Source organism: Canis lupus, chromosome 5 (assembly GCF_048164855.1).
Source record: "Canis lupus baileyi chromosome 5, mCanLup2.hap1, whole genome shotgun sequence".
Classification (NCBI taxonomy): domain Eukaryota; kingdom Metazoa; phylum Chordata; class Mammalia; order Carnivora; family Canidae; genus Canis; species Canis lupus.
The window spans coordinates 67494604-67516164 of NC_132842.1; the positions used below are offsets into that span (position 1 = coordinate 67494604).

General features: G+C 41.7%; 2 protein-coding genes across 6 annotated transcripts in view; one reads left to right on the forward strand and one right to left on the reverse strand.

Moving 5' to 3' along the window:
- LONP2 (lon peptidase 2, peroxisomal) overlaps nt 1–11737 on the reverse strand; it is a 94057-nt gene extending 82320 nt beyond the window's left edge. For 2 of the 3 annotated variants that reach the window (XM_072827136.1, XM_072827137.1), the window contains exons 1-3: nt 11388–11737; nt 4397–4631; nt 815–946 (exon numbers count right to left, since the gene is read on the reverse strand). In XM_072827136.1, coding sequence (XP_072683237.1) covers nt 815–946; nt 4397–4631; nt 11388–11620 — 600 coding nt within the window. In that variant the 5' untranslated portion in view covers nt 11621–11737. Of the gene's footprint in view, nt 1–814; nt 947–4396; nt 4632–10421; nt 10998–11387 lie in introns of those variants that run through there. The other variant, XM_072827138.1, reaches the window with a different exon arrangement.
- The window catches only part of ABCC11 (ATP binding cassette subfamily C member 11), a 70448-nt gene continuing 57748 nt past the window's right edge, over nt 8862–21561 (forward strand). For 2 of the 3 annotated variants that reach the window (XM_072827133.1, XM_072827134.1), the window contains exons 1-2: nt 8862–9105; nt 20374–20516. In XM_072827133.1, coding sequence (XP_072683234.1) covers nt 20418–20516 — 99 coding nt within the window. In that variant the 5' untranslated portion in view covers nt 8862–9105; nt 20374–20417. The remainder of the gene's footprint in view (nt 9106–20373; nt 20517–21561) is intronic. The other variant, XM_072827135.1, reaches the window with a different exon arrangement.

Sequence of the window (21561 nt, forward strand, 5' to 3'; positions counted from 1 at the left end):
GAAAATGCATAGATAATGCATCATAGGTATGCTTTATATAAGAAACTTCATGAAGGGGCAGCCCGGGTTGCTCAGCAGTTTAGCGCTGCCTTCAGCCCAGGGTGTGATCCTGGAGATCCAGGATCGAGTCCCACATCAGGTTCCCTGCATGGAGCCTGCTTCCCCCTCTGCCTGTGTCTCTGCCTCACTCTCTCTCTGTGTCTCTCATATATAAATAAATAAAATCTTTAATAAAAAGAAACATTATGAAGAATTTTAATAAAGTAGGCCACACAAAGAAAAAGTCACAGCTCCACACGTTTAAAAAATAGAAAGACAAAATATATTTATTTTTTAAGTTGAATATTTACCATTTTTTTTTAATATTTACCATTTTTTAAAAATTTTTATTTATTTATGATAGTCACAGAGAGAGAGAGAGAGAGAGAGGCAGAGACACAGGCAGAGGGAGAAGCAGGCTCCATGCACCGGGAGCCTGACGTGGGATTCGATCCCGGGTCTCCAGGATCGCGCCCTGGGCCAAAGGCAGGCGCTAAACCGCTGCGCCACCCAGGGATACCGAATATTTACCATTTTTAAAAACTATTCTCCACTCTTTTTCCATAAATTGACAAACTAGTAGTACTGATAATGTAAGTAAAAGAGCTGCCTAAGTATACAAAAATGTAAAGCAATCACTTTTAATAGTCAATTTCAGCGTAAGAGCATTTTAACTACTTTTATACATCTCTAGTATGTCTTGCTAAAGGTCAAAATTTATATATCGAATAAAAGCTGACAAAAAAACTCAGTATTTAAGAAGAAAATACTGTACCTGAAGCTTCTCTTTGTTGCTTGTTCGGATAATTGAGGTCAGAATGTCTGGTAAAGCTTCCCTTGGAAGACTATCTAAAAGGCGTCTTAGTTTAGCAACTGCAGGGACAGACATATCCAACATTTCAACCAACTACAAGGAAAAAGAAGTCTTTTTAATGAAATCTGGCATTATTTGTGAAATTAAAAAATCAGATTGCTATACAGGTTTAATATTTGGGCCTCAGAGTCTTTGTTTCTGAAAGATCATTGGTTACTATAGTCCAGGCATTTTACTGGTCTCAGAAGAAAAGGGAAGTACATTCAAAATATCAATCATAATTAAAAAGCAAAAACAGCTCAGATGTGGATAACACGAATGTTTAAAAGGCTCTGTAAATTTATGATTTTATTTTGAAAAAAATTAAAATTCATAGAAAAATTTTACGATAAACTCCTATCCTTCCCCTAAATTCACCCATTGTTAACATTCTGCCACATTTGCTTTTTCTCTCTGAGCATGTGCACACACACGCACACAGTTATTGCTAAACATTTTAGAGTAAGCAGCAGACATCATGACCCTTGTTCTTAAGAACAAAGGTATTCGCTTATATAATCACAGAGTAATTACCAAATTCTAGAAATTTAGTATAGTTCATGCTATTGTGCTAACCAATGAGTAGTTGAAATACTATTTTTTAGTAGGACATTTGGATTAATGAGAATCAGAGCACTGACTGGGAATAAAACAACTTCCAGGGTATATCCTGGAGTTAAGACACATGAAGTTCAAAGCAGCTTTCAGTAGCCGGGGTTGTTGAAAAGTTCTCCTTTTCTTCTGGACACAGGGGAAGACTGCTCTTTCTTACCTCCCCTGAATATAAATGGGGCCATGAGTCTTGCCTTTATCCATTAAACATGAGGGGGAAGTGACAGTTCCTTCTGGGCAGAAGCATTAAAAACCGTTGAGAGATTTGCCACATTTCCTTTTCCAGCCTCAGCAAAAACGAATACATGTTTCAAGATGAATCTCTAATCCTCTGAGTCCCTAAGTGACTTAATAGGTAGATCAGCACAAGCTCTAGCTTTTGGCATAAAGCAAGAGTGAGAAATACACCTGTGTTATAATATATGCTGAGATCCTGGAGTACTTAAAACAGCAAAGCTTAGCCCATACTGACTGACAAATGCTGTGCCTCACTTAAGTCACTCTAAAAAGATTTCTGATGCCACTAACAATCTAACTTCTCTGAAGGCATTGTAATGTAGGAACCTATCTATTGCCTGCCTGAGTCAGGGGAATGAAAGTGTAGTCATGATGCAGCTATTCAGGTGGGAGAAAATCTAAAGATTCTTTGTCCTAAGAATTCATCCTAAGAAAATAAAACAGTTAAAACTTCTTTTCCAAGCACATACTGAGCACAAACTACTTGATAGACACAACATACTGATCAGTAGGGGATGGCTAAAGCAGAGAAGAATTCAAGTTTGGTAGAGCAAACAGAACTATAAGGTAAATGTCAATACAATTTGATGAGCATCTTCTTAACAGGAAGGTATAAAGGATGGTGGAAGCAAGAAAAGGTGCCCTGGGAGCCCATAGGAGTTGGAAAAGCATAAATGTGGGAGAACAGAAGGGACAAAATCATATGGATAAGAAACATCAAGATGTGAAACGCTCTGATGGATAGTGTGACTAAAAATGTGATTAAGTAGAGTTGAGAAGGGCCTTAATGTTATCCTAGGAAATTTTATTCTATCATCATTAAAGTCTTTTTCTCAGGAGAGTCAGGCCCAAAACTTCCTTAGAAGGGCTCAGCGGTTTAGCGCCACCTTCAGCCCAGGGCATGATCCTGGAGTCCTGGGATTGAGTCCCATGTCGAGCTCCCTGCATGAAGCCTGCTTCTCCCTCTGCCTGTGTCTCTGCCTCTCTCTTTCTGTGTCCTCATGAATTAAAAAAAAAAAAAAAAAAGTGAAACATGTTTAAAAAAAAAGGGCTCAGTGGACAGGATGAGTCAGAGAAAAAAGAAATCAGGAGATTAGTCAGGAAGCTATTGAAGAAGTCTACTGATAAGGGCTATATAATACAGAAGGAATGGCAGAAAGTAACTGGAAATGACCTCAATGTCTAAAAAGAGGAAAGATAAAATGATGATATCCAACTCAATGAAATTTATTAAAATATTTAATATGAAAAGTAGACATGGACAGGAAAACAGAATGTAAGACTGAATTTAGACCAAGATCAGAAGACAAGCCAAAAATTAAACTAGATGCTTGACAGTAGTGAAATTATGGTGATGTTTCTCTCTAAAGATTCCTTTAATGTCATCACAATTCTTCATGTTTAAAATTTCTGTTGATTCAAAGTGGGGAGAAGTAAAAAGCAAAGTACAATCTCTATGAAGTTGTGTCCAATAGAAGAACAAAGACCCAGGGAGTATTACCCAGGAAAAAAAGAGAAATTGTTTCTCCCTCTAGCTCCTTCCTAAATGCCAGAATTACTTATTCTAGTTCTCAAAATGAAATTCCTCTGTTCAGAGGAGGGTCTTCCTTTCAGTCCCCACAGAAGTTATAGCTCCAAGTTTTTTTATTTTCCTATTGTTTACTACACTAGAAGTGTGTTGTTTCAAATGCCACATTAGGTACGGAAACCACAGACTATGAACACTTACCTTACACTTTTCAATGATTGAGACCTTTAGATACACTCTGATCCTCACAGATCTAGTTACAGTCATTGAACTGCATCAACGGAAAATAGACTACATTTTACAATATGTTCTGATGAGGCTTCAAACAAGATGGGGTGAGGGGAGGAGCTTTCTATTCAATCTAGAGTTTTTTTTTTTTTTTTTTCAATCTAGAGTTTAAAAAACTGAAACATAGAGGGGTGCCTGGGTGGCTCAGTCCATTAAGTGTCTGCCTGCGGCTCAGGTCATGATCCCAGGGTGCTGGGACTAATTGAGCCCCATGTCAGGCTTCCTGCTCAGTGGCAAGCCTGCTTTTCCCTCTCCTTTCTCTGCTTGTAGCTTCCCCTGCTTGTGCTCACTCTCTGATGAACAAATAAAATCTTAAAAAAACAAAAAACAAAAAAACCCCTTCAAACCTAGAATTTAAAAGTCAAATATTTAATGCACGCCTCACATGTGCTCCCCTCCCAGCATTCCAGTCTTTAATCAAGGCTCTAATCATCTTTGCAAGTAGTCGACTGTAGCCCCACAAGTCTCACTGTGACCTTGACTTCCGAACCAACTTAGGTAACTTGTTACCTAAATGTTCTTGTGACATATAGCTTGTGCAATATTTTAATTATTAATATTATTTGGTTTAATAAATATCTGGTTCAAAGACACTGGAAGTTATAAGGGAAGCTCTAGAAAGACTCTTCGGAAAAAATTTTAGAAAGCGTTTGCTAATTTTTCCTAGAATGACTTAGGTACGATCTTAGACAAAAGCAAAGTAAAATCAATATATATCACTAAATCATTTAAACAAATGCTGCCCTAAAATTTTACCACTCAACAGATTCATCATATCTTAGGGTAGCAAAGGAACTGAAGAAAATGGGGTTTTAAGGAAGAAAATAAAATCAACTCACTTGTACTGCATATTTGTAAAACTGTTCTGATAGTTCTCCTAGCTCCTCCCTAGTTTTACAGGTGTTGGGAAATTCCTCAAGCCGGTCCAACTGTTCCACTTCAGCAACAGGATATGGCTTCTCCTTTAAGACCTGTACAATCTGGAAACGGCACAGGCCTGTAATCAGCAAAGTATAGTGAGGCTTGGGCCAGTTACTGCCTACAACCTGAACCGCCAGGGCAGCCGTCCCAATCCTGAAAAACACACAAAACATCAGTATTAGAAATGTTCAGTGTGGTAGAACAGAAATTTGTCTCAAAAGGTGTTGCCTTTTCTGAGAAATTCTTTAAAAAACAAATAACATCTAACATGGAAATGAATTATTTCTCTATTTAGCAACTAGCAATGGGCTATGAAGTCACTACCACGAGCAAGAGGGGCAAAGCAGGCCATCTCATTCTAATTAGCATCTCCTTTAAGATTAGGTAGAAATTCCTAAAAGCTAAAAATGTAAAAGTACTTGACAATTACATAGCTTAAATTAATTCTGCTAGGAATGAGGTAATATTATACCAGAACAAATATTAGCATTTTAAGCAAGATGGAAATATAAACAGCATAATGTTAAACCAATCTAAGAAATCTCTATAACCAGTTTTGCTACCAACATCAAGCCAGGTTTTTTACACAATCCCTAAAACTTCCACATATCTGTCTTCTCACAAACTGTCATCAAATCTGAGAATATCGTGCTCATGAAAATGAAATTTTTAAATGTGGGGTCTAAGTATTAAGAGGCCACACGCTGTCATGACTGAAGGTATAAACCCTCTTCTATCCTAAGTGGTAAATGCCCCCGATCTAATACTAACTTTAAAAGTTCTATTTTATTTCAGTCGTAGTTCCTTATCAGAACATACAATTCTGGCCAAGTTACATATAAATGTAATTCACAGACAAGAAGTCTCATCCAAACTAAGCCAAAAGTGTACAAAATAGATCCACATTCAGAAGACCCGTCTAGATCCCAAACTAAAATTGTATCTCCTCCCTTCAGCCACAGGAAGGGTTGTAATTTCAGAGAAGAAACTAGAATTAAGGTGACTACAACTCTCAACACCCTATGGAAATAGTAATCCTGGAATATTGTACTTGCCCATCTCAAACATACTCAAACATACTGAATCACGTATGAATACAGCATTTGAATATTTCAGGGAATTTGCTTACTTCTATATGCAGTCAGTTCTCGACTACTTCCTTATAAATTATTCATTCCATAGACTATGTGGAACCTTTCACTTTCTCTGCCACTCAGTTAATTTTGAGCTATGTCTATCCTTCCTTACCACCTTTTCAGTCATATCATGTGTACCAGGGATAAAAACTGATTTAAACAATAACTAAAACCAAAGTATCAGGAAGATAATTTGGTAGGGAGAAAAAAGATGATACGTCTTTAAAACCTGAAATGATTTGGCAATTATCTTATTATTTTAAGGTACTTGTGTTGTGGCTGCTTTTCTTCAGTCATTAATGGTAGTAGGCTGTATCTCCCATTTTCTGAAAGCCAACTCAGATTGCCTGAGAAAGTTAGCAATAGCTGAACTGATTACAGACCAAGACTACGTGGTGAGATGTGCACTGGGTGTTATGCTATATGTTTGCAAACTGAATTTAATTTAAAAAAAAGTTAAAAAATTTTTTAATTAAATTTAAAAAAAGAGAGACCAAGACCACAATTTCCTGTAGATGATGCCCATCAATGCTTGCACAATGCAGAGTTCACTGCTCTGTCTACAAGCAACATCAACAGATGACAAACCGGATCCCTGGCCTAAGGGGTTTCCAAACTGGAACCAAGGAGAAACCAGAGAAAGAGAGAGATGAGACAAGTACAAACCTCCAAATTAGGAAATAAATTTAATTACTGGAGCCACGTCATTCATTAAAGGTGAGACTAAAAATGAGTTTTGTTACAAAGCAAGTAAAATACTATGTTAACTGTGAAAAGAAGATGTTCCAAATTGAAAAGAGATTAAGCTAGATTTAAATTATGTCTCTTCTCCTAATGAGATAAAATATATAAAGGTTTTACATCTGTTAATTGGGTCTTACTTTACATTGCTTATAGTTGACTAGAATGTACCCTTTTTTTAAAAATTGTATTTATTTATGATAGTCTCAGAGAGAGACAGAGAGAGAGAGAGGCAGAGACACAGGCAGAGGGAGAAGCAGGCTCCATGCACCGGGAGCCCGACGTGGGACTCGATCCCGGGTCTCCAGGATCGCACCCTGGGCCAAAGGCAGGCGCCAAACCGCTGTGCCACCCAGGGATCCCCAGAATGTACCCTTTTTAAAGAAAAACACGATCTGTGAAATGGTAAGATGGCTAAAAAGAATACCTGATGAAGACATTTTGGGTGAAAAGCTTTGTGAAAAAGGACAATGTTTAATGTTATTTTAGACAAGTTCTATTGTATATTGGGCTCTAGGTTTTACATACAAATATAGATAGCAAGTAAACAAAATATACAATTAATCTAATACTTCCCTACTGATACATAACAGACTTCATATCATGTTAGTCATCTTTCTAAATATTCTAGTTTTTCTATTAATATTTGCTTTATTAGGCATGACCATAAGGCAACATTCTGATTTTGCAAAAAATCCAAGTGTATACAATAAATGAGCGGTGTCTTTTCCCTTTAGGGAATAGCACAGTAAATCCACACCTTAATTATTGTGATATTTTACAGTTCAAAGAATTTTTGAAACTCCTAACTAGGATCTATTTTCAGAGTTATAAAGTAACTGTTTTAATCCAAACAAAGTCTGATTATGATGCATATGACTTATGTACTTTGGAAACTGACTTAGATAATATAAGGTTTCCAAAAATATTTGAGAACCATCAATTTTCCCATCAAGTGTAGTGATGGGAAAATCTAAAAACAGCACTACTACAGAAGGCAGTTTTCTAAGATGAGGATAATGTGTAAATATCCAAACTGGTCTATGCCAACCACTTTAAAGCTCTCCATCTTTCTTGGAATCCTCAATCTTCCAAGTCTTTTTCTGTAATGACACTAGTTTAGTTCAGCCCATATTGAGAAAATATGGAACTTTCCCACTCCTCTCCCTAAACTCCATTTGTGAAATTTACATTTAAAAGTATCCATTTGGGGAATAATAATACCTCTAAAATACAGGCTTATTGCTCTGTAGCCTACAAAAGGCTTTCATAAATCTCATCTCATTACATACTACCTTTGACTCTTGTGAGGAAGGTAGCACCATTTCCTTATTATAAATTAGTGACTGAGATTCAAAAAGGGCAAAGAGATTAGTTATCCATGATTACAAAGATATTGCATAGGCAATACGGGATCTGAATTAGTTTGGTTTTACGACAAATTTTATTTTTACCACTGTTAACAGACAATGTCAATTTGTGCCTATAATATAAATACTTGTTCACATAGCTTCTGTGTAGCTGAGATACTAGAAAGCATAGCTACTATTAATATTTACTGTTCACATCTTAATTACACTTAAGAAAGAGAAGCATTTCTATCAAAACTCTGGAATCAAAAGTTATACATCTTTGGGAAAGAACAACTGGAGCATCTTTTTAGTTTTCTGTTGTGTCACCCTACTTATATTCTTGAATATTTGTTGATTTTTGGCAAAGCTCATCAACACGATTAATAACAACTTACAAACAAGGAGTCTATTAGGACTGCCCCAAGTTCTAAAACAGTGAAGCTTCTGTTGCTATGGGATTTTTGGTTTTCACTCCTCAATTAAAACTTCATTTCTCGGGGCACCTGGCTGTCTCAGTCAATAGAATGTGTGACTCTTGATCTCAGGGACATGAGTTCAAGCCCCATGATGGGCACAGAGACTACTTTTTAAAGAAATTTTTTAAAAAATTAAAACTTTATCTCTAATTTAAGAAATGCCACTTAAAGCTACTTTCCTTAAAAAGAGTAAATGCAGACTCAGGAACATCTAAGTAGAGCTATCCATTTCATACTTGCTAACATAAAAGAATAAATTTTAAAATGTTAGTACTAACAGGTAATATTTCCTGAATGCCTAAGAATGCTGACATATAAAAATAGGAGTAATGCCTAGACAAAGAGTTGGCCCAAATTATGAAACTGTGCCATCTATTATGTAAAAAGTATTCATTTTTTATTGGACAAATGCCACTGAAACTCATTTGGGGTCTTGGAGGACGAAGCCGGAAACAGAAGAGGGACTGAAAAATCAGCCCTGTGAGGAAATGAAGCCATGTACCCTGAAGGAGGTAAGGCTGGAAGAAGATTGGATGACCATCTTGAAATGCATGAAAGGACAGTGTATACATAGTGCTAAATTATCATCCATCACTAAGAAAACAATGAGTCACTCAAGTCCAGGTAAGGAGGGTGCCCTGAGGTGGTTTAAGAACCAAGTTCTAAGCTGCAGGGATAATCCAAAGCTCCTCCTTTAAAAAGGACACTAGCTAGGGAGTGTGCTGGTCACAACAGCAAAGGAAGCTGTTCAGGAAGTCAAATCTCTGGCTTTGCTACTTTGTGTGACAAGGAACATAGGGGAACAAATTACTTTTGCTCCTTCAAGACGGAGGCACTGTCACCTGGATGGTCTAAAGGAAACAAGGGACAGGAGTAGAGCCCCTGGCCTTCCCCCTGGTACCGCCATCATCTGGAAAAGCAGGTAAAACTGAGGAAGGACAGATTGATTTATTGAAACAGAGTAATGTTATGGGTAACTCGACATTTGCCTTATGAAAGCTTTTTAAATTTTTAAGAGTGTTTAAAGGCCCTATCAGAGAAAAAAAAGACATTGGGAGCTGGTGCTAAGGAATGCAATACAATCTTTCTACACAGATTTTTCAAGTAGCAAACAGTATTTCTAGAATAACCAGCTGGTGTGGTGGGTCCTTATAACGCTAGAATTCTATGAAGAATTGTCAATGTTTGTTTTCCAACTTAAATGACTACATTTTAACAGTGCTATTAATTTAAAACAAAGGCAACAGTATGAACATCAAGGACCAGATTACACATCATCTGAATATTAATGATTACTGCCAAGTAGGAAAATTTAGTTATGATGTTTTGGAGGGATTTACATAAAAGAAATAAAAAGCATTCAAAATCAGGATATACCAACAAAATTACTAAAATATGGCTAAATCTACTTTTGAAATTCGAGTGGGTAATCACCATACATATGCACAGTAGAAATAAAACAAAAAATCTAATCATGAACACTCAAGCAATCAAATGCCTGGGCACAGAAAGCAAAAAATTGTGGCATAACCTCAGGTTTAAGGAGTAGGGTCATTATGTATGGAAATCAGAATCCAGTACAATTTATTAGTGTACTGAAACTTGGAGTGTATCCAATTCCAGGCAAACACTACCCAAAGCAGATCAGATGGAAGCCAATGTTTTCTATGCCTGAGAAATGCAAGGTTTTTGCAATGTGGACTAATAAGAGAGTGTTACAGGTTTTTTGTTTTGCTTTGTTGTAGGAAGAGAGATGCCAGTCCCCTTTCTGAATTTGAAGAATTGTAGACTCTCCTGTTAGAAATGTATATAGTCCCAAGATTTTGGGTTAGAATAAGGCATTCCTAACCCTCTCAAAACCATTCAGTTGGGAATCTCTCACTTTAAAAACTGGAGAACAGCAGGTAAACAATGGCTCTACACTAAAAACATCTCAGGAAGAGTTAAGGATAGGAGAGGCAGGGGCCGTGGAGGGAGTGTGGAGATAACCGTAGCATTTGTTGAGTATATACTATACCCCAGCACTGTCCAACAGAAATACAATGTGAGCTGCACATGTAAATTTAGTAGCCACATTAAAAAGCAAAAAGAAACTGGCGAAATACTAGTATTTTATTTAACCTCGAACAGCCAAAATACTACCATTCCAACACTTAAATCTATGTAAAATTTATTCATTAACCAGCAAAACATTTCAGGTACTAAATTTTCAAACTGTAGCGTGTACCGTATACTTACACCACGTTTTGGGGAGTCTAGTCACACTGCTTTATCGGGGACACGGGACTTGTGCTGAAACCAGCTGAGGCCTCAGCAGACCCAGACAGGTGGTCACTCTAGTCTCTCAGTTTGGATGGGCCGCCTGTGCCTCGTGGCGACAGCACCGGACTACTACCAGGCACGGCACGAAGATCACTTAATATTCATCACACACCCAAGAAATGTTTACTGTTAAGGTTCCAAAGAACAGAGGGAGGAGAAACAGGCAGAGGCGAAGCATCTCACCCAAAGACAACCACCAACGAGGGCCACGGTGTAGGGCAATCTAGTGGCGAGCCTCGGGTGTACGGAAGGGGAATGTTAAGCTAAGAGAGAAGGAGCACAGACAGGAGATGAGAAAGTTCCAGAAAGGGAGCGGAGGGAACAAGCGAGGGGAAAAGAGAAGGGGCAGACAGGGAGTGTGGAAGACGGGCAGCCAAAACGTAATGAAAAAGGGAGTGCGCGTGAGGGTGGCAGAGGAAACCAGAGAAAACGTGTCAAGTACCAGGCGTCTCACTTAAGAGGGGCAAAACAGACGGGGAGAAAGAAAGGGAAGAAGGGGTAAGACAGAGGAGGCGCCGGTAACGCTAAGCGCGCGGGCCTGGGAGTCCGAGAACCTGGGGGGCGGGGAGGGGAACTTCAGGGCACGGCGGCGGCGAACGGCACGATTTTCGCTGCTGCGTGAGTCATGCCTTTTAAGCAGCCGGGGGACGGACAGACAGCTATCACCCCCGTGTCACACGGGAGGTAGCTGCAGAGGCAGAATCAGGCCCCCCCGAGGGCCGCCCCCGAGTCTCAGCGCCCCGAGGCCGGGCCGGGCCGGGCGGGGCGGGGCGGGGCCGGGGCCAGGGTCCAGGAGGAGGCCGGGGGGGAGGGGGAGGAGGAGGAGGCCGAGGCCGAGGCCGCCGCCGCCGCCGCCGCCGCCGCGAGGGCCGCCCGGCCTACCTGTGCAGCGGCGGCAGGTCCTGCGCGTCGCTGGCCGGGTCGGGCGTGTTGGGGATCACCCCCAGGATGGTGCTCTGCAGCGAGGTGCCCTTGAGCAGGCGGCTCCGCACCAGCTGCAGGTTGCGGGCCGAGTCCACGCTGGTGCGCATGGTGGAGCCGGGCAGCAGCACGCCCTCGTTGGTCAGCAGCAGCGGGAGGCGTCTAGGGATCTGGATGGGGCTCACCGACGACATGGCGACAGCTGTTCGCGCCGGGGGAGCGTCGGAGAGCAGGACAGCGAGCTCCGCGCGACCCGAGCGGCGCCGACCCGAGCGCCCAGCCGCCGCCCGCCCGCCCGCCCGCCCGCCGCCACTTCCGGCCCGCGCTACGGCCCGCCCCCGGGCTCAAACCCCGCAGCTTCGCGCTGCCCCCTCGCGGCCCCGCCCGGCAAAGCGCGAGCGTTCCCACGCAGGTGCCCTCGCGCGGCGGGCGGAGGCCCCGGGCCTGCCCTTCCCCTTGCTCCCGAGGCCCAGCCGCGGGGCTCTCCCCTGTGTCCAGGCTGCAGAGAGGATCAACCTGCTTGAAATAGCTTTCCTCTTTCATTCGAATTGATTTTACATTTACAAAAATGTTGCAAGAAAAAAAAAAAAAAGTTCGATTACAAAAACCAGGAATTAACCTCCCTATTATTTAACCTGTGGACCTTGCACAGATTTTTGCGTTTTCTCACTAATGTCCTCTTTTTCTCTGGTCCACGATCCCACTTCATATCTAGTTGTGATGTCTCCTCCATTATATAGGTATATTTAAATATGGGTGCTTTATTTTTTTTTTAATTTAAAGATTTTTAATTAGTTATTCATGAGAGACAGATTGAGACAAAGACCTAGGCAGAGGGAGAAGCAGGCTCCATGCAGGGAGCGCATAAGGGACTCTGTTGCGGACCCGGGATCACGCCCTGAGCCCAAGGCAGATGCTCAACGGCTGAGCCACGCAGGCGTCCCTAAATCTGTGTACTTTTTAAAGAGTATCCATCAGTGTGTTCTTCTGTAGAATATCCCTCAGTTTGAGTTTATCTGATGTTTTCTCGGGATCGACATTAAACATTTTGTTTTCGTTTTTGTTTTTGTTTTTTTTTACAAAAAGACTATACAGGGCAGCCAGGGTGGCTCAGCGGTTGAGCACCTGCCTTTGGCCCAGGGTGTGATCCTAGAGACCCAGGATAGAGTCCCACGTCGGGCTCCCTCCATGGAGCCTGCTTCTCCCTCTGCCTGTGTCTCTGCCTCTCTGTGTCTCTCATGGATAAATAAATAAAATCTTAAAAAAAAAAAAAGACCGTACAGAAGCGATGTGGCTTTCTTTATGATATATGATGGTTGAAATGTATTATTAATGGTGACTTTGACCTCGATTGCCTGGTAAAGGAGGTATCTCTGCCAGGTTTCCTCACTGTAATTTAATAATTTTCTTTATATAATAACTATATTGTACAGACTTAATATTATGTTCATTAATTGGAATTCATGTTTCCCTTATTTACTCAATATTTTATGTTAGTAAGGGTTCATGGACTTTTTTATGGGTTATAACCCAATAATATTGTGTATTTCGTCATTGGTTTGTTTTAGATTTGTCATTAAGAGCTTCTTCACATGGGTATTTCACTTGGGTTGGGCTATATGTTGAAGGTGGAAAATTTTTCCTGACTCTGAAGTCCAGTAGTGCGCTCAGAATCCAAGAGGGAATGGAAAGTCCATTCAAATCAACAAGCATGGGCAGCCCCGGTGGCTCAGTGGTTTGGCGCCTGCCTTCAGCTCAGGGCATGATCCTGGAAACCCAGGATCGAGTCCCACATCGGGCTCCCTGCATGGAGCCTGCTTCTCCTCTGCTTGTGTCTCTGCCTCTCTCTCTGTGTGTGTCTGTCATGAATAAATAAATAAATCTTTTTAAAAATAAATAAATAAACCTGGTGTTTACACGGCACCCTTTGTCGTGACAGGTTTCAAAGAACATTAAAAAAAGACACACACACAAATCAACAAGCATTCACTGAGGGGCTTGCTAAGTACAAGGCCCTGAGCTAATTGTGGAGGGGTAACTAGTATAGCATAAGATAAAATCTTACCCTTGGCCAGGGGGAGGGCCCTGTAGACAGCTGAATCTGATGCAGGGCAGATAGAACTGTATGTTTCTGTGTGTGTGGCAGATAAGGGAGAAGAAAAAGCAGGTATGCAAGCTGCTGTGGTGCAGACAGAAAGGCAGGAATATGGATGCTCCTGCCTAAAGCTCTTTCTCTGACATTATCCCACCTTCTTTCATTCATTACACAATATTTGTGGAATACCTGCTGTGTACTGGATATTATTTTAGCTGCTGGGGATATGTCAGTGAACAAAATAGGCAAGGTTACTGCTTTCATGGAGCTGAACTTATAGGGAAGGAAGCAAATAATAAGGAAGGAGAGTAATTTTGGATAATGGTTAAGTCCTTTAAATGGTCAGAGAAGGGTTCACTGGACAGATGACGTGTGAATTAGGCCCTGTTCATGAAGAGGTAGCAGTGCAAAGTTCAGGGGGCGGGTGCCCAGTGGGTGCTGTTCCAGGCCAAAGAAGCAACAACTGCAAAGATTTAATGGCTGGAACAAATTTTGGATTTTTGAGGAAAGTGCTCCTGGAATTCAGTGAGAGTCGAGTCTGGTGGTATGGATGAGATGAGTGAGGTGGGCAGGGTCAGGTATAGATGGCTATGTAAGAGGTGAGAAGTTAGGGTAAGGAGTCTGTAAGAAGTTTTACTCTAAGCGTGATGCAAGCCATTGGCGGTTGCAAGTTGCAGAATAACATTTCTGGTTTATGTATTTTGTTTGTTTGTTTTAAAGATTTATTTATTTATTTATTCATGAGAGGCAGAGACATAGAAAGACGGAGAAGCAGGCTCCTCACAGGGAGCCCGATGTGGGACTCGATCCCCCGACCCAGGATCACGCCCTAAGCCCATGGCAGATGCTCAACCTCTGAGCCACCCAGGTGTCCCTGGTTTATGTTTTCAAGAGACTATTTTGGTTGCTGTGTGGAGAATGGAATATAATGGTTTAAGACTAAAAGCAGGGAAACCAGTTATGAGGTGGTGACAGTTGTGCAGGCAAGAGATAATGAGGACTGTAGCTTCAATGGAATATGCTGATGGATTGGACATGATGAAAGAAGGAAAAATGGTTGTCAAGGATATCTCCTAGATTGGGGCCTGAGCCACCAGGCCTAGAGAGAAGTTGAGCTGAAGATCCTGGATACAGTAGCAAGCTCTGGACCGTTTCTCTGGGTGTGCATTGAGTACCCTGCCCTGTGGTAGACTATGGAGTGATTAAAAAAAAAAAAAAAAAGGCATGGCCCAGGTCCACAAAAGCTTATCTTTTCATTGAGGTCTCTCCAAGTGCAAGAGGGAGAGGCCCAATTTTTTTGAGGCTTCTTGTGTTTTAACAAAGAAATTAAAAAAACATCTTAGAAACTTTGTGAAGTGTGTGTGTGTGTGTGTGTGTGTTTTAAAGATTTTATTTATTTATTCATGAGAGATATGGATAGATAGAGAGAGGCACAGACAGAGGCAGAGGGAGAAGCAGGCTCCTTGTGAGGAGCCTGATGCAGAGCTCGACCCCAGGACCCTGGGATCATGACCTGAGCTGAAGGCAGATGCTCAACCACTGAGCCACCCAGGGGCCCACTTTGTGATATATTTTAAAACATTTATGTTTCGTGCTTTTAACCTACACACATATGCTCCTGTTTCCACAACAGCAATCACAACAAACTAAATTGGTATTCTAGTCACTTAATAATTGCCACATTTATGTTTTTAAATACACACTGCACTAAGGAAGCTGTGCTGTGGGGAGGGATCCATGTTTAAATTGCCTGCTTGAGGGATCCCTCGGTGACTCAGTGGTTTAGCACCTTCCTTCAGCCCAGGGCATGATCCTAGAGACCCGGGTTCGAGTCCCACATCAGGCTCCCTGCATGGAGCCTGCTTCTCCCTCTGCCTGTGTCTCTGCCTCTCTCTCTCTCTCTCTCTCTCTCTGTATGTCTCTCTTGAATAGATAAAAAAAATCTTTTAAAAAAATAAATTACCTGCTTGATGAACACATGCTTTTAATCCTGTGTCTGTACATCTGTGATAGGATGTGTCAGCCCACCTGGGAAAGCATCAAAAATCTACATGTGAAGTCTTTAGAGACCCAATGGCTTTCCTGGCTTCTTCTTTGATAGGCTTTGCATCTGCATCATTTATTTATCTATCACATATTTATTGAGCATCTACTGTGTGCCGAGTGCTACTCTAGATTCAAGATACATCAAAGAACAAGACAAACTAGGTCCCCGGTTTCAAAGAGCTGACATTCTAGTGAGGTAGGCCAAAAATGAATAAGCCAAGAAAGAAAGAAATGGCCATTTGAGAAAGTGGTAAATAAAGAAAATAAAACAGGAAACTACATAGAAGGTGATAGAAAGAGGAGTGCAATGTTCAGTAGGGAAGTCTGGGAAGGTTACTCCCAGGAGATGAGACCCGAAGGGTGAGAACGGACTAGCTCCATGAGGAGCTGGCAGGAAAATGTTTTTGGCAGAGCTTAGGACTAGCACAAAGATCAAGATGGGAAGGAGCTTCCCAGTTCCTGAAACAGAGAAGGCCTGGCATTGGGATGTGAGAATTCAGCCATCAGGAAGATGCCAGTGATGGCCTCCAAAGACTATTGAAACTAGCAGAAGGAAATGGACCTCTGAGCTGGGAAAGTTGAATAGCACAGGGTGTGAATCGACTGGAAGGGAGAGGTACAGAAGTAAGGTCTAATCACCTAAACCTCTTCAGGGCCTGGCTTGCAGGTGTCTCTGCCCCTTGCCCTGAGTACTCTTCTTACCCTCTGGTACACCTTCTGGCCTGAGACACTACATCCTGCTGGATAAGGAGTAAGCACAATAAGGAAGTAAGTCAGCACCCCCAGACAGCCCTTGCCGCAGGTTACCTTGCTGCAGTGCACACCCACGCCCCTCTGGCTCCTGTTCCTAGACTGTTTGGTCATATGCAAATAGCCTATATCTAAAACAAGTTTATAATCAAGACTTTTTCCACCCCCAGGGGTGGGGAGAACACAGCTGGAAGCATCTCTTTCCTCTGTTTTATTCCCGTCATATCCTGGTCCTCAACCTGACCGCAGTGATGGTCTTGCCACTAATCAGAGTGAATAAACTTCCACTCTGGTTCTTCCCAAGAGGAAGTTAGGAGGCCAGGGGACTTCTCAAGGAGGGAATTCCCCTGGCCAGTCAAGGAAGCAGAAGTGGGCCTCATTGTTTGGAAGGTGGCCTGTGCTGATGTGTGGCTGGATTCCAGTTATCTTGAGATGTGCCATTCGTGTTCTGAAAACATATATCCATTATGCATTTTTGCATTTTCTTAATTTCCATTTGGTTTGCTTTTCCCTGTTGTTAGTGTCTTGGACAAATGGCATATAAACAAGGGTCACACCTTTGAAACCCTCACTGCATCTCTCTGCAGGGGTGTCAAAATAAATTAGGTTGGCAAATCAGCCCGAGCTGAAAGGCAAGAGATCATCTGACTTCTTTATTTGGTGTCTAAGAACATGGTCGTCCTCCCCATCTGCTGGTTAACGAAGAGAAGATAAATGTTCTTGTATAATCATTTAAAACTCTGTATAATCCAGTCATCTAGGGGATGCCTGTGTGGCTCAGTGGTTGAGTGTCTGCTTTTGGCTCCAGTTGCGATCCCGGGGTCCTGGGATCGAGTCCCACATTGGGATCCCCACAGGAAGCCTGCTTCTCCCTCTGCCGACATCTCTGCCTCTCTCTCTGTGTCTCTCATGAATAAATAGATAAAATCTTTAAAAAAAAAATCCAGTCATCTAAATCATTCCTTTAAGTTACCCTCAGTAAAGGATCAGTCTCAGAGCTGCCAGGGGCAGAGGAAGAGTCAAGGTCCCGGGGACAGTGTCCTCTACTCCTTAGCTTTTCCAAACGATGTCTTTTGTGTGTCTGGTCACTGCCAGCGCTGCTGTCCTTGGAGGGTCTGGTATAGGCCTTCACCTAATGCGTTTCTGCTTGCCTGTGGCCTGGTGGTGTTCCAGGCCTCTGCGGGCCCCATACTCTGCTCTCAAGACCTTTCCATGGTTCTCATTTATTTGCAGTGTGGTTAGTCCACTAAGCCCCCTCAGCAGAGTTTTGAGCTATTTCTTGTTCCCCTCTGCATCAAGGGAGCCAGGAAATCTAACCCACAGACCCAGACAGCATTAACGTAGGGGTGAATTGGAAAAAGATGTCCCTGGTGGGAGAAGGATTTGGAAGACACTGTTTCCAGGTGGATCTGCATTGGTCGGCTGGAGCCTGTTTCTACTGGTTCAGGAGAATGAACTGTCATGTTTCAAGAATTCTGAGAGCCCAGTTGTTCAACACAAACATTATTAAAATTAAATTATATAAACTTGCCATTAAATATATCAAAGACAAAGGTAATCTTCAAAATATATCACTTTAATTATTTTACTGCATGTTACAATTATTTACGTTTTGAAACTACTTATATCTATTGCATCTGTATGGTGGAACTACTACAGAATGATGTAGCACTATGTCTCTCTTCCCAACTTCATATTCAGTGGTCATGTTGGTAGCTTAAAATCAGCCATGGTGGGAATATTTACACCGCAAAGAAAAAAAAGAAAAAAAATGTAAAAGACTTATAAGACACGCCTGAGTGGCTCAGTGGTTAAGCATCTGCCTTCGGCTCAGGGGGTGATCCTGGGGTTCTGGGATCGAGTCCCACATCGGGCTCCCTGCATGGAGCCTGCTTCTCCCTTTGCCTATGTCTCTGCCTCTCTCTCTCTGTGTCTCTCATGAATAAATGAATAAAATCTTTTAAGACATAAAAAGGCTTATTAGCTGGGGCTTTTTTTAAATTATTATTTTGTTGATTGTCTAGGCAGAAGAAATAAATTCAGGAAATGCTAATAATGCAGGTTAAATCTATAAGCATGTGGTGCCTGAAGCCCTTACATTGTGAAGAGCACAAGGGAATGAGGAAGTATTGTTTCAGTATTTGCAAACTATTGAGGTCATTAACAAATGAGTGAAGATCCAACTAACATACATCTTTGATGTCTCATTTTCCTCTTATTTATTAAAGTAAAGCAAAATGTCAAGCAGCCTTCATGTTGGAACTACACTCAGTCACCAAATGCATTAGTAGGTTAGTTAGACATCTGCCAGCACACAGGAGATGGAACCGCTTGCCAGGTACACACAATTTGTAACCTAGAATTTGTTGGCCTCCACTTTCTGCCCCTGCCATTACCTCTGCTGGGAACCTTTGTGTAGTGAATAAACTGTACTGCAGTACGCTATGGTCCTAGCCCTAGGGACTTCTATTGAGTCATGCCAGTTTTACTCTATTGTGTCTGTCCTAGACTAGTTCCTGGCAGCCAACAACCTGGTTTCTTCCCAGGGTCTTAAACAAATAGTATGTGACATTCTCTCTCTTTCTTCTTTTCTGCATCCCTGAAAGATTCACTTTTTTTTTAAGAAAAATTTTTATTCAAATTCAATTTAATTAACGTATACTGTATAATTAATTTCAGAGGTAGAATTCCATGACTCATCAGTTGCATATAACACCCAGTGCTCATCACATCAAGTGCCCTCCTTAATGCCCATCACCCAGTTAACCCCTCCCTTCCCCCCTCCCAGCGACCCTGTTTGTTTCCTAGAATTAAGAGTCTCTTACCATTTGCCTCCTTCTGTTTTCATTTTATTTTATTTTGCCTTCCCTTCCCAGTTGATCTGTTTTGTTTCTTAAATTCCACATATGAGTGAAATCATATAGTATTTGTCTTTCTCTGACTTATTTCGCTTTCACTTCGACCATCTTGTGGCTGGTAAGGCTTGCAGCCTGATGCCCTGGCTTGCATTCTCTATACCAGAATTCCAGAAACGGAGTCCACCACTTGTGATTGTGATTTGCTGAAAGGAAGTGGGATGGAAAGGAATGGGATGAAGTCATCTGGAGAATCTTCTCCCAAGACTGGTTCGTCTGCAAGTTTATTTGCTTGAAGCTCAATCCAATATTTGAACATCAAGAGCCGTATCTGAACACCAGGACTGACTACATAATTTGCGGAGCCCGGTGCAAAATGAAAATGTGGGCTCCTTGTTCAAAATTATTAATAATTTCAAGATGGTGATAGCAGGCTCTCAATCAAGCCAGGGCCTTTCTGCATTCAAGGCTCTGGGAGGCACAGGTCATACTCCATGGTGCTGGTCCTGTTGTACACTCTTTTTCCATTCCTTCAGAAATATCCCTAATTACTGTCCCCTTTCCCGACTCAGGGACACAGATGCTCTGGGCGTGAGTCACATTCAAAGAGGCAAAAATGAAAAGCATTTTAATATATTTTTAAAATACCTTGGGTTCTTTAAATTTCCTAAATTGTGTCCAGCTCTACTCTCTGAGTCTGTGAAAACTAAGAGAATGGCAAAACTGAATTTCTTTCATGTATTTATCCATTCATTTATCATTTATTTATTGAGCACCTCCTATCCTCCTAGGACTGTCCCCAGCTCCAACGATTCAATAGTGAGCAAAACAGACATGTCCTTGTCCTTGTGAGGCTCTCTATTTAGAGCAGGAAATGAACTCTAAACAAATAATGATTCACATGAATATATAATTACAAACTGGGATGAGAGAAGAAGCATGATTTCATGAGCAGGCCTAGCCCAAGTTATAGGGATGACATTGGGTGATTAGAGATGTTTTCCCCAAGTGAACTTGATCAGAGGCCTGAGTAAATATTTAGAAAGGGGGAGCCAAGCCCATTCCAAGTAGAGGGAAGAGCAGGAGCCTAGACATGGCCTACCCTTCTGTATGACCCCAGCACACTCCCTGCAGGAGAATATCCCTCTCTCCTGACTGCTCAGGGTTGAATCTAAGCTGCTCTAAACTGCTGCCTTTTCAGATTCTCTGATTCTTGGAAACGGAGGATTGGCAAGACAGCTGAAAATGACCAAGAAGAGGGTGTACTGGGTCCCCAGATCTTCTGGTGGTCTCGTGAATCTCGGCATGGACATGAGCAATGACATGGTTTCGGGGCTTAGCTACGTAAGTTGGTCACCTTTGCATCAAAATACCAGGAAGCTGAATTGACAAGGTATTCTCAATGGTCACAAATTAGATCAGAAAATTTTGTGTCATATTATTCAACCTTGATTTCTTTTAATGGATCCCGGCCTTCCACAATTAGATGTATCATATGCCCTGGTCGTGACACGTCTTCACAGTCAGTCTATCTATCATCTATCAATTATCTATTACCTATTTATCTATGTATTTACTTATAATAGTACAATAAGCACCTCTAAACCCATCACCAACTTAACAACTTGAACCTTGCTATTGGCCCTCCCCTCAATTCACTCCCCAACTTCCCTACCTGAAGTAACCACTTTCCTGAATCTTTTCTTATCAATCCCTCACTATGCTTTTAAGGTAGTATTATTTATTCTATATGAAGTTCTGGAGATAATATTTTTAAAAATTTTAGTTGTTTCCCGCTTTACTAAAAGGGTTGCATGTAATGTTTGGGGGTTACTTTCTTACTTATTGATTTCTTTTTAGTAGGTTTACCTTCAGAGGGTGACTTGGTCTTTCATTCTGTGGGTGACTAACTGTAGCTCCCTTTACTCTTGTCTACAGTGTGTATCAAAGATAAGAACCTGGAGAGGTGGAGTGGCCTGCCCAGAGTCACCCAGTGAACATAGGCAGAACCGAGGCTGGACCCCAGTTGTTCTGACTCTTGGCCCATTGCTTATTCCCTACCCCGCAGCCTTTCTTTTGTTTATTTTCTAATTGAGATATAATTGACATAAAACATGTTAGTTTCAGGTGTACCACATAACGATTCAATATTTGTGTAAAGTGTGAAAGAGTTACTACAACATAACATCCATCACCTCTTTTTTTTTTAATTTTTATTTATTTATGATAGTCACAGAGAGAGAGAGAGAGAGAGGCAGAGACATAGGCAGAGGGAGAAGCAGGCTCCATGCACCGGGAGCCCGACGTGGGACTCGATCCCGGGTCTCCAGGATCACGCCCTGGGCCAAAGGCAGGCGCCAAACCACTGCGCCACCCAGGGATCCCGATC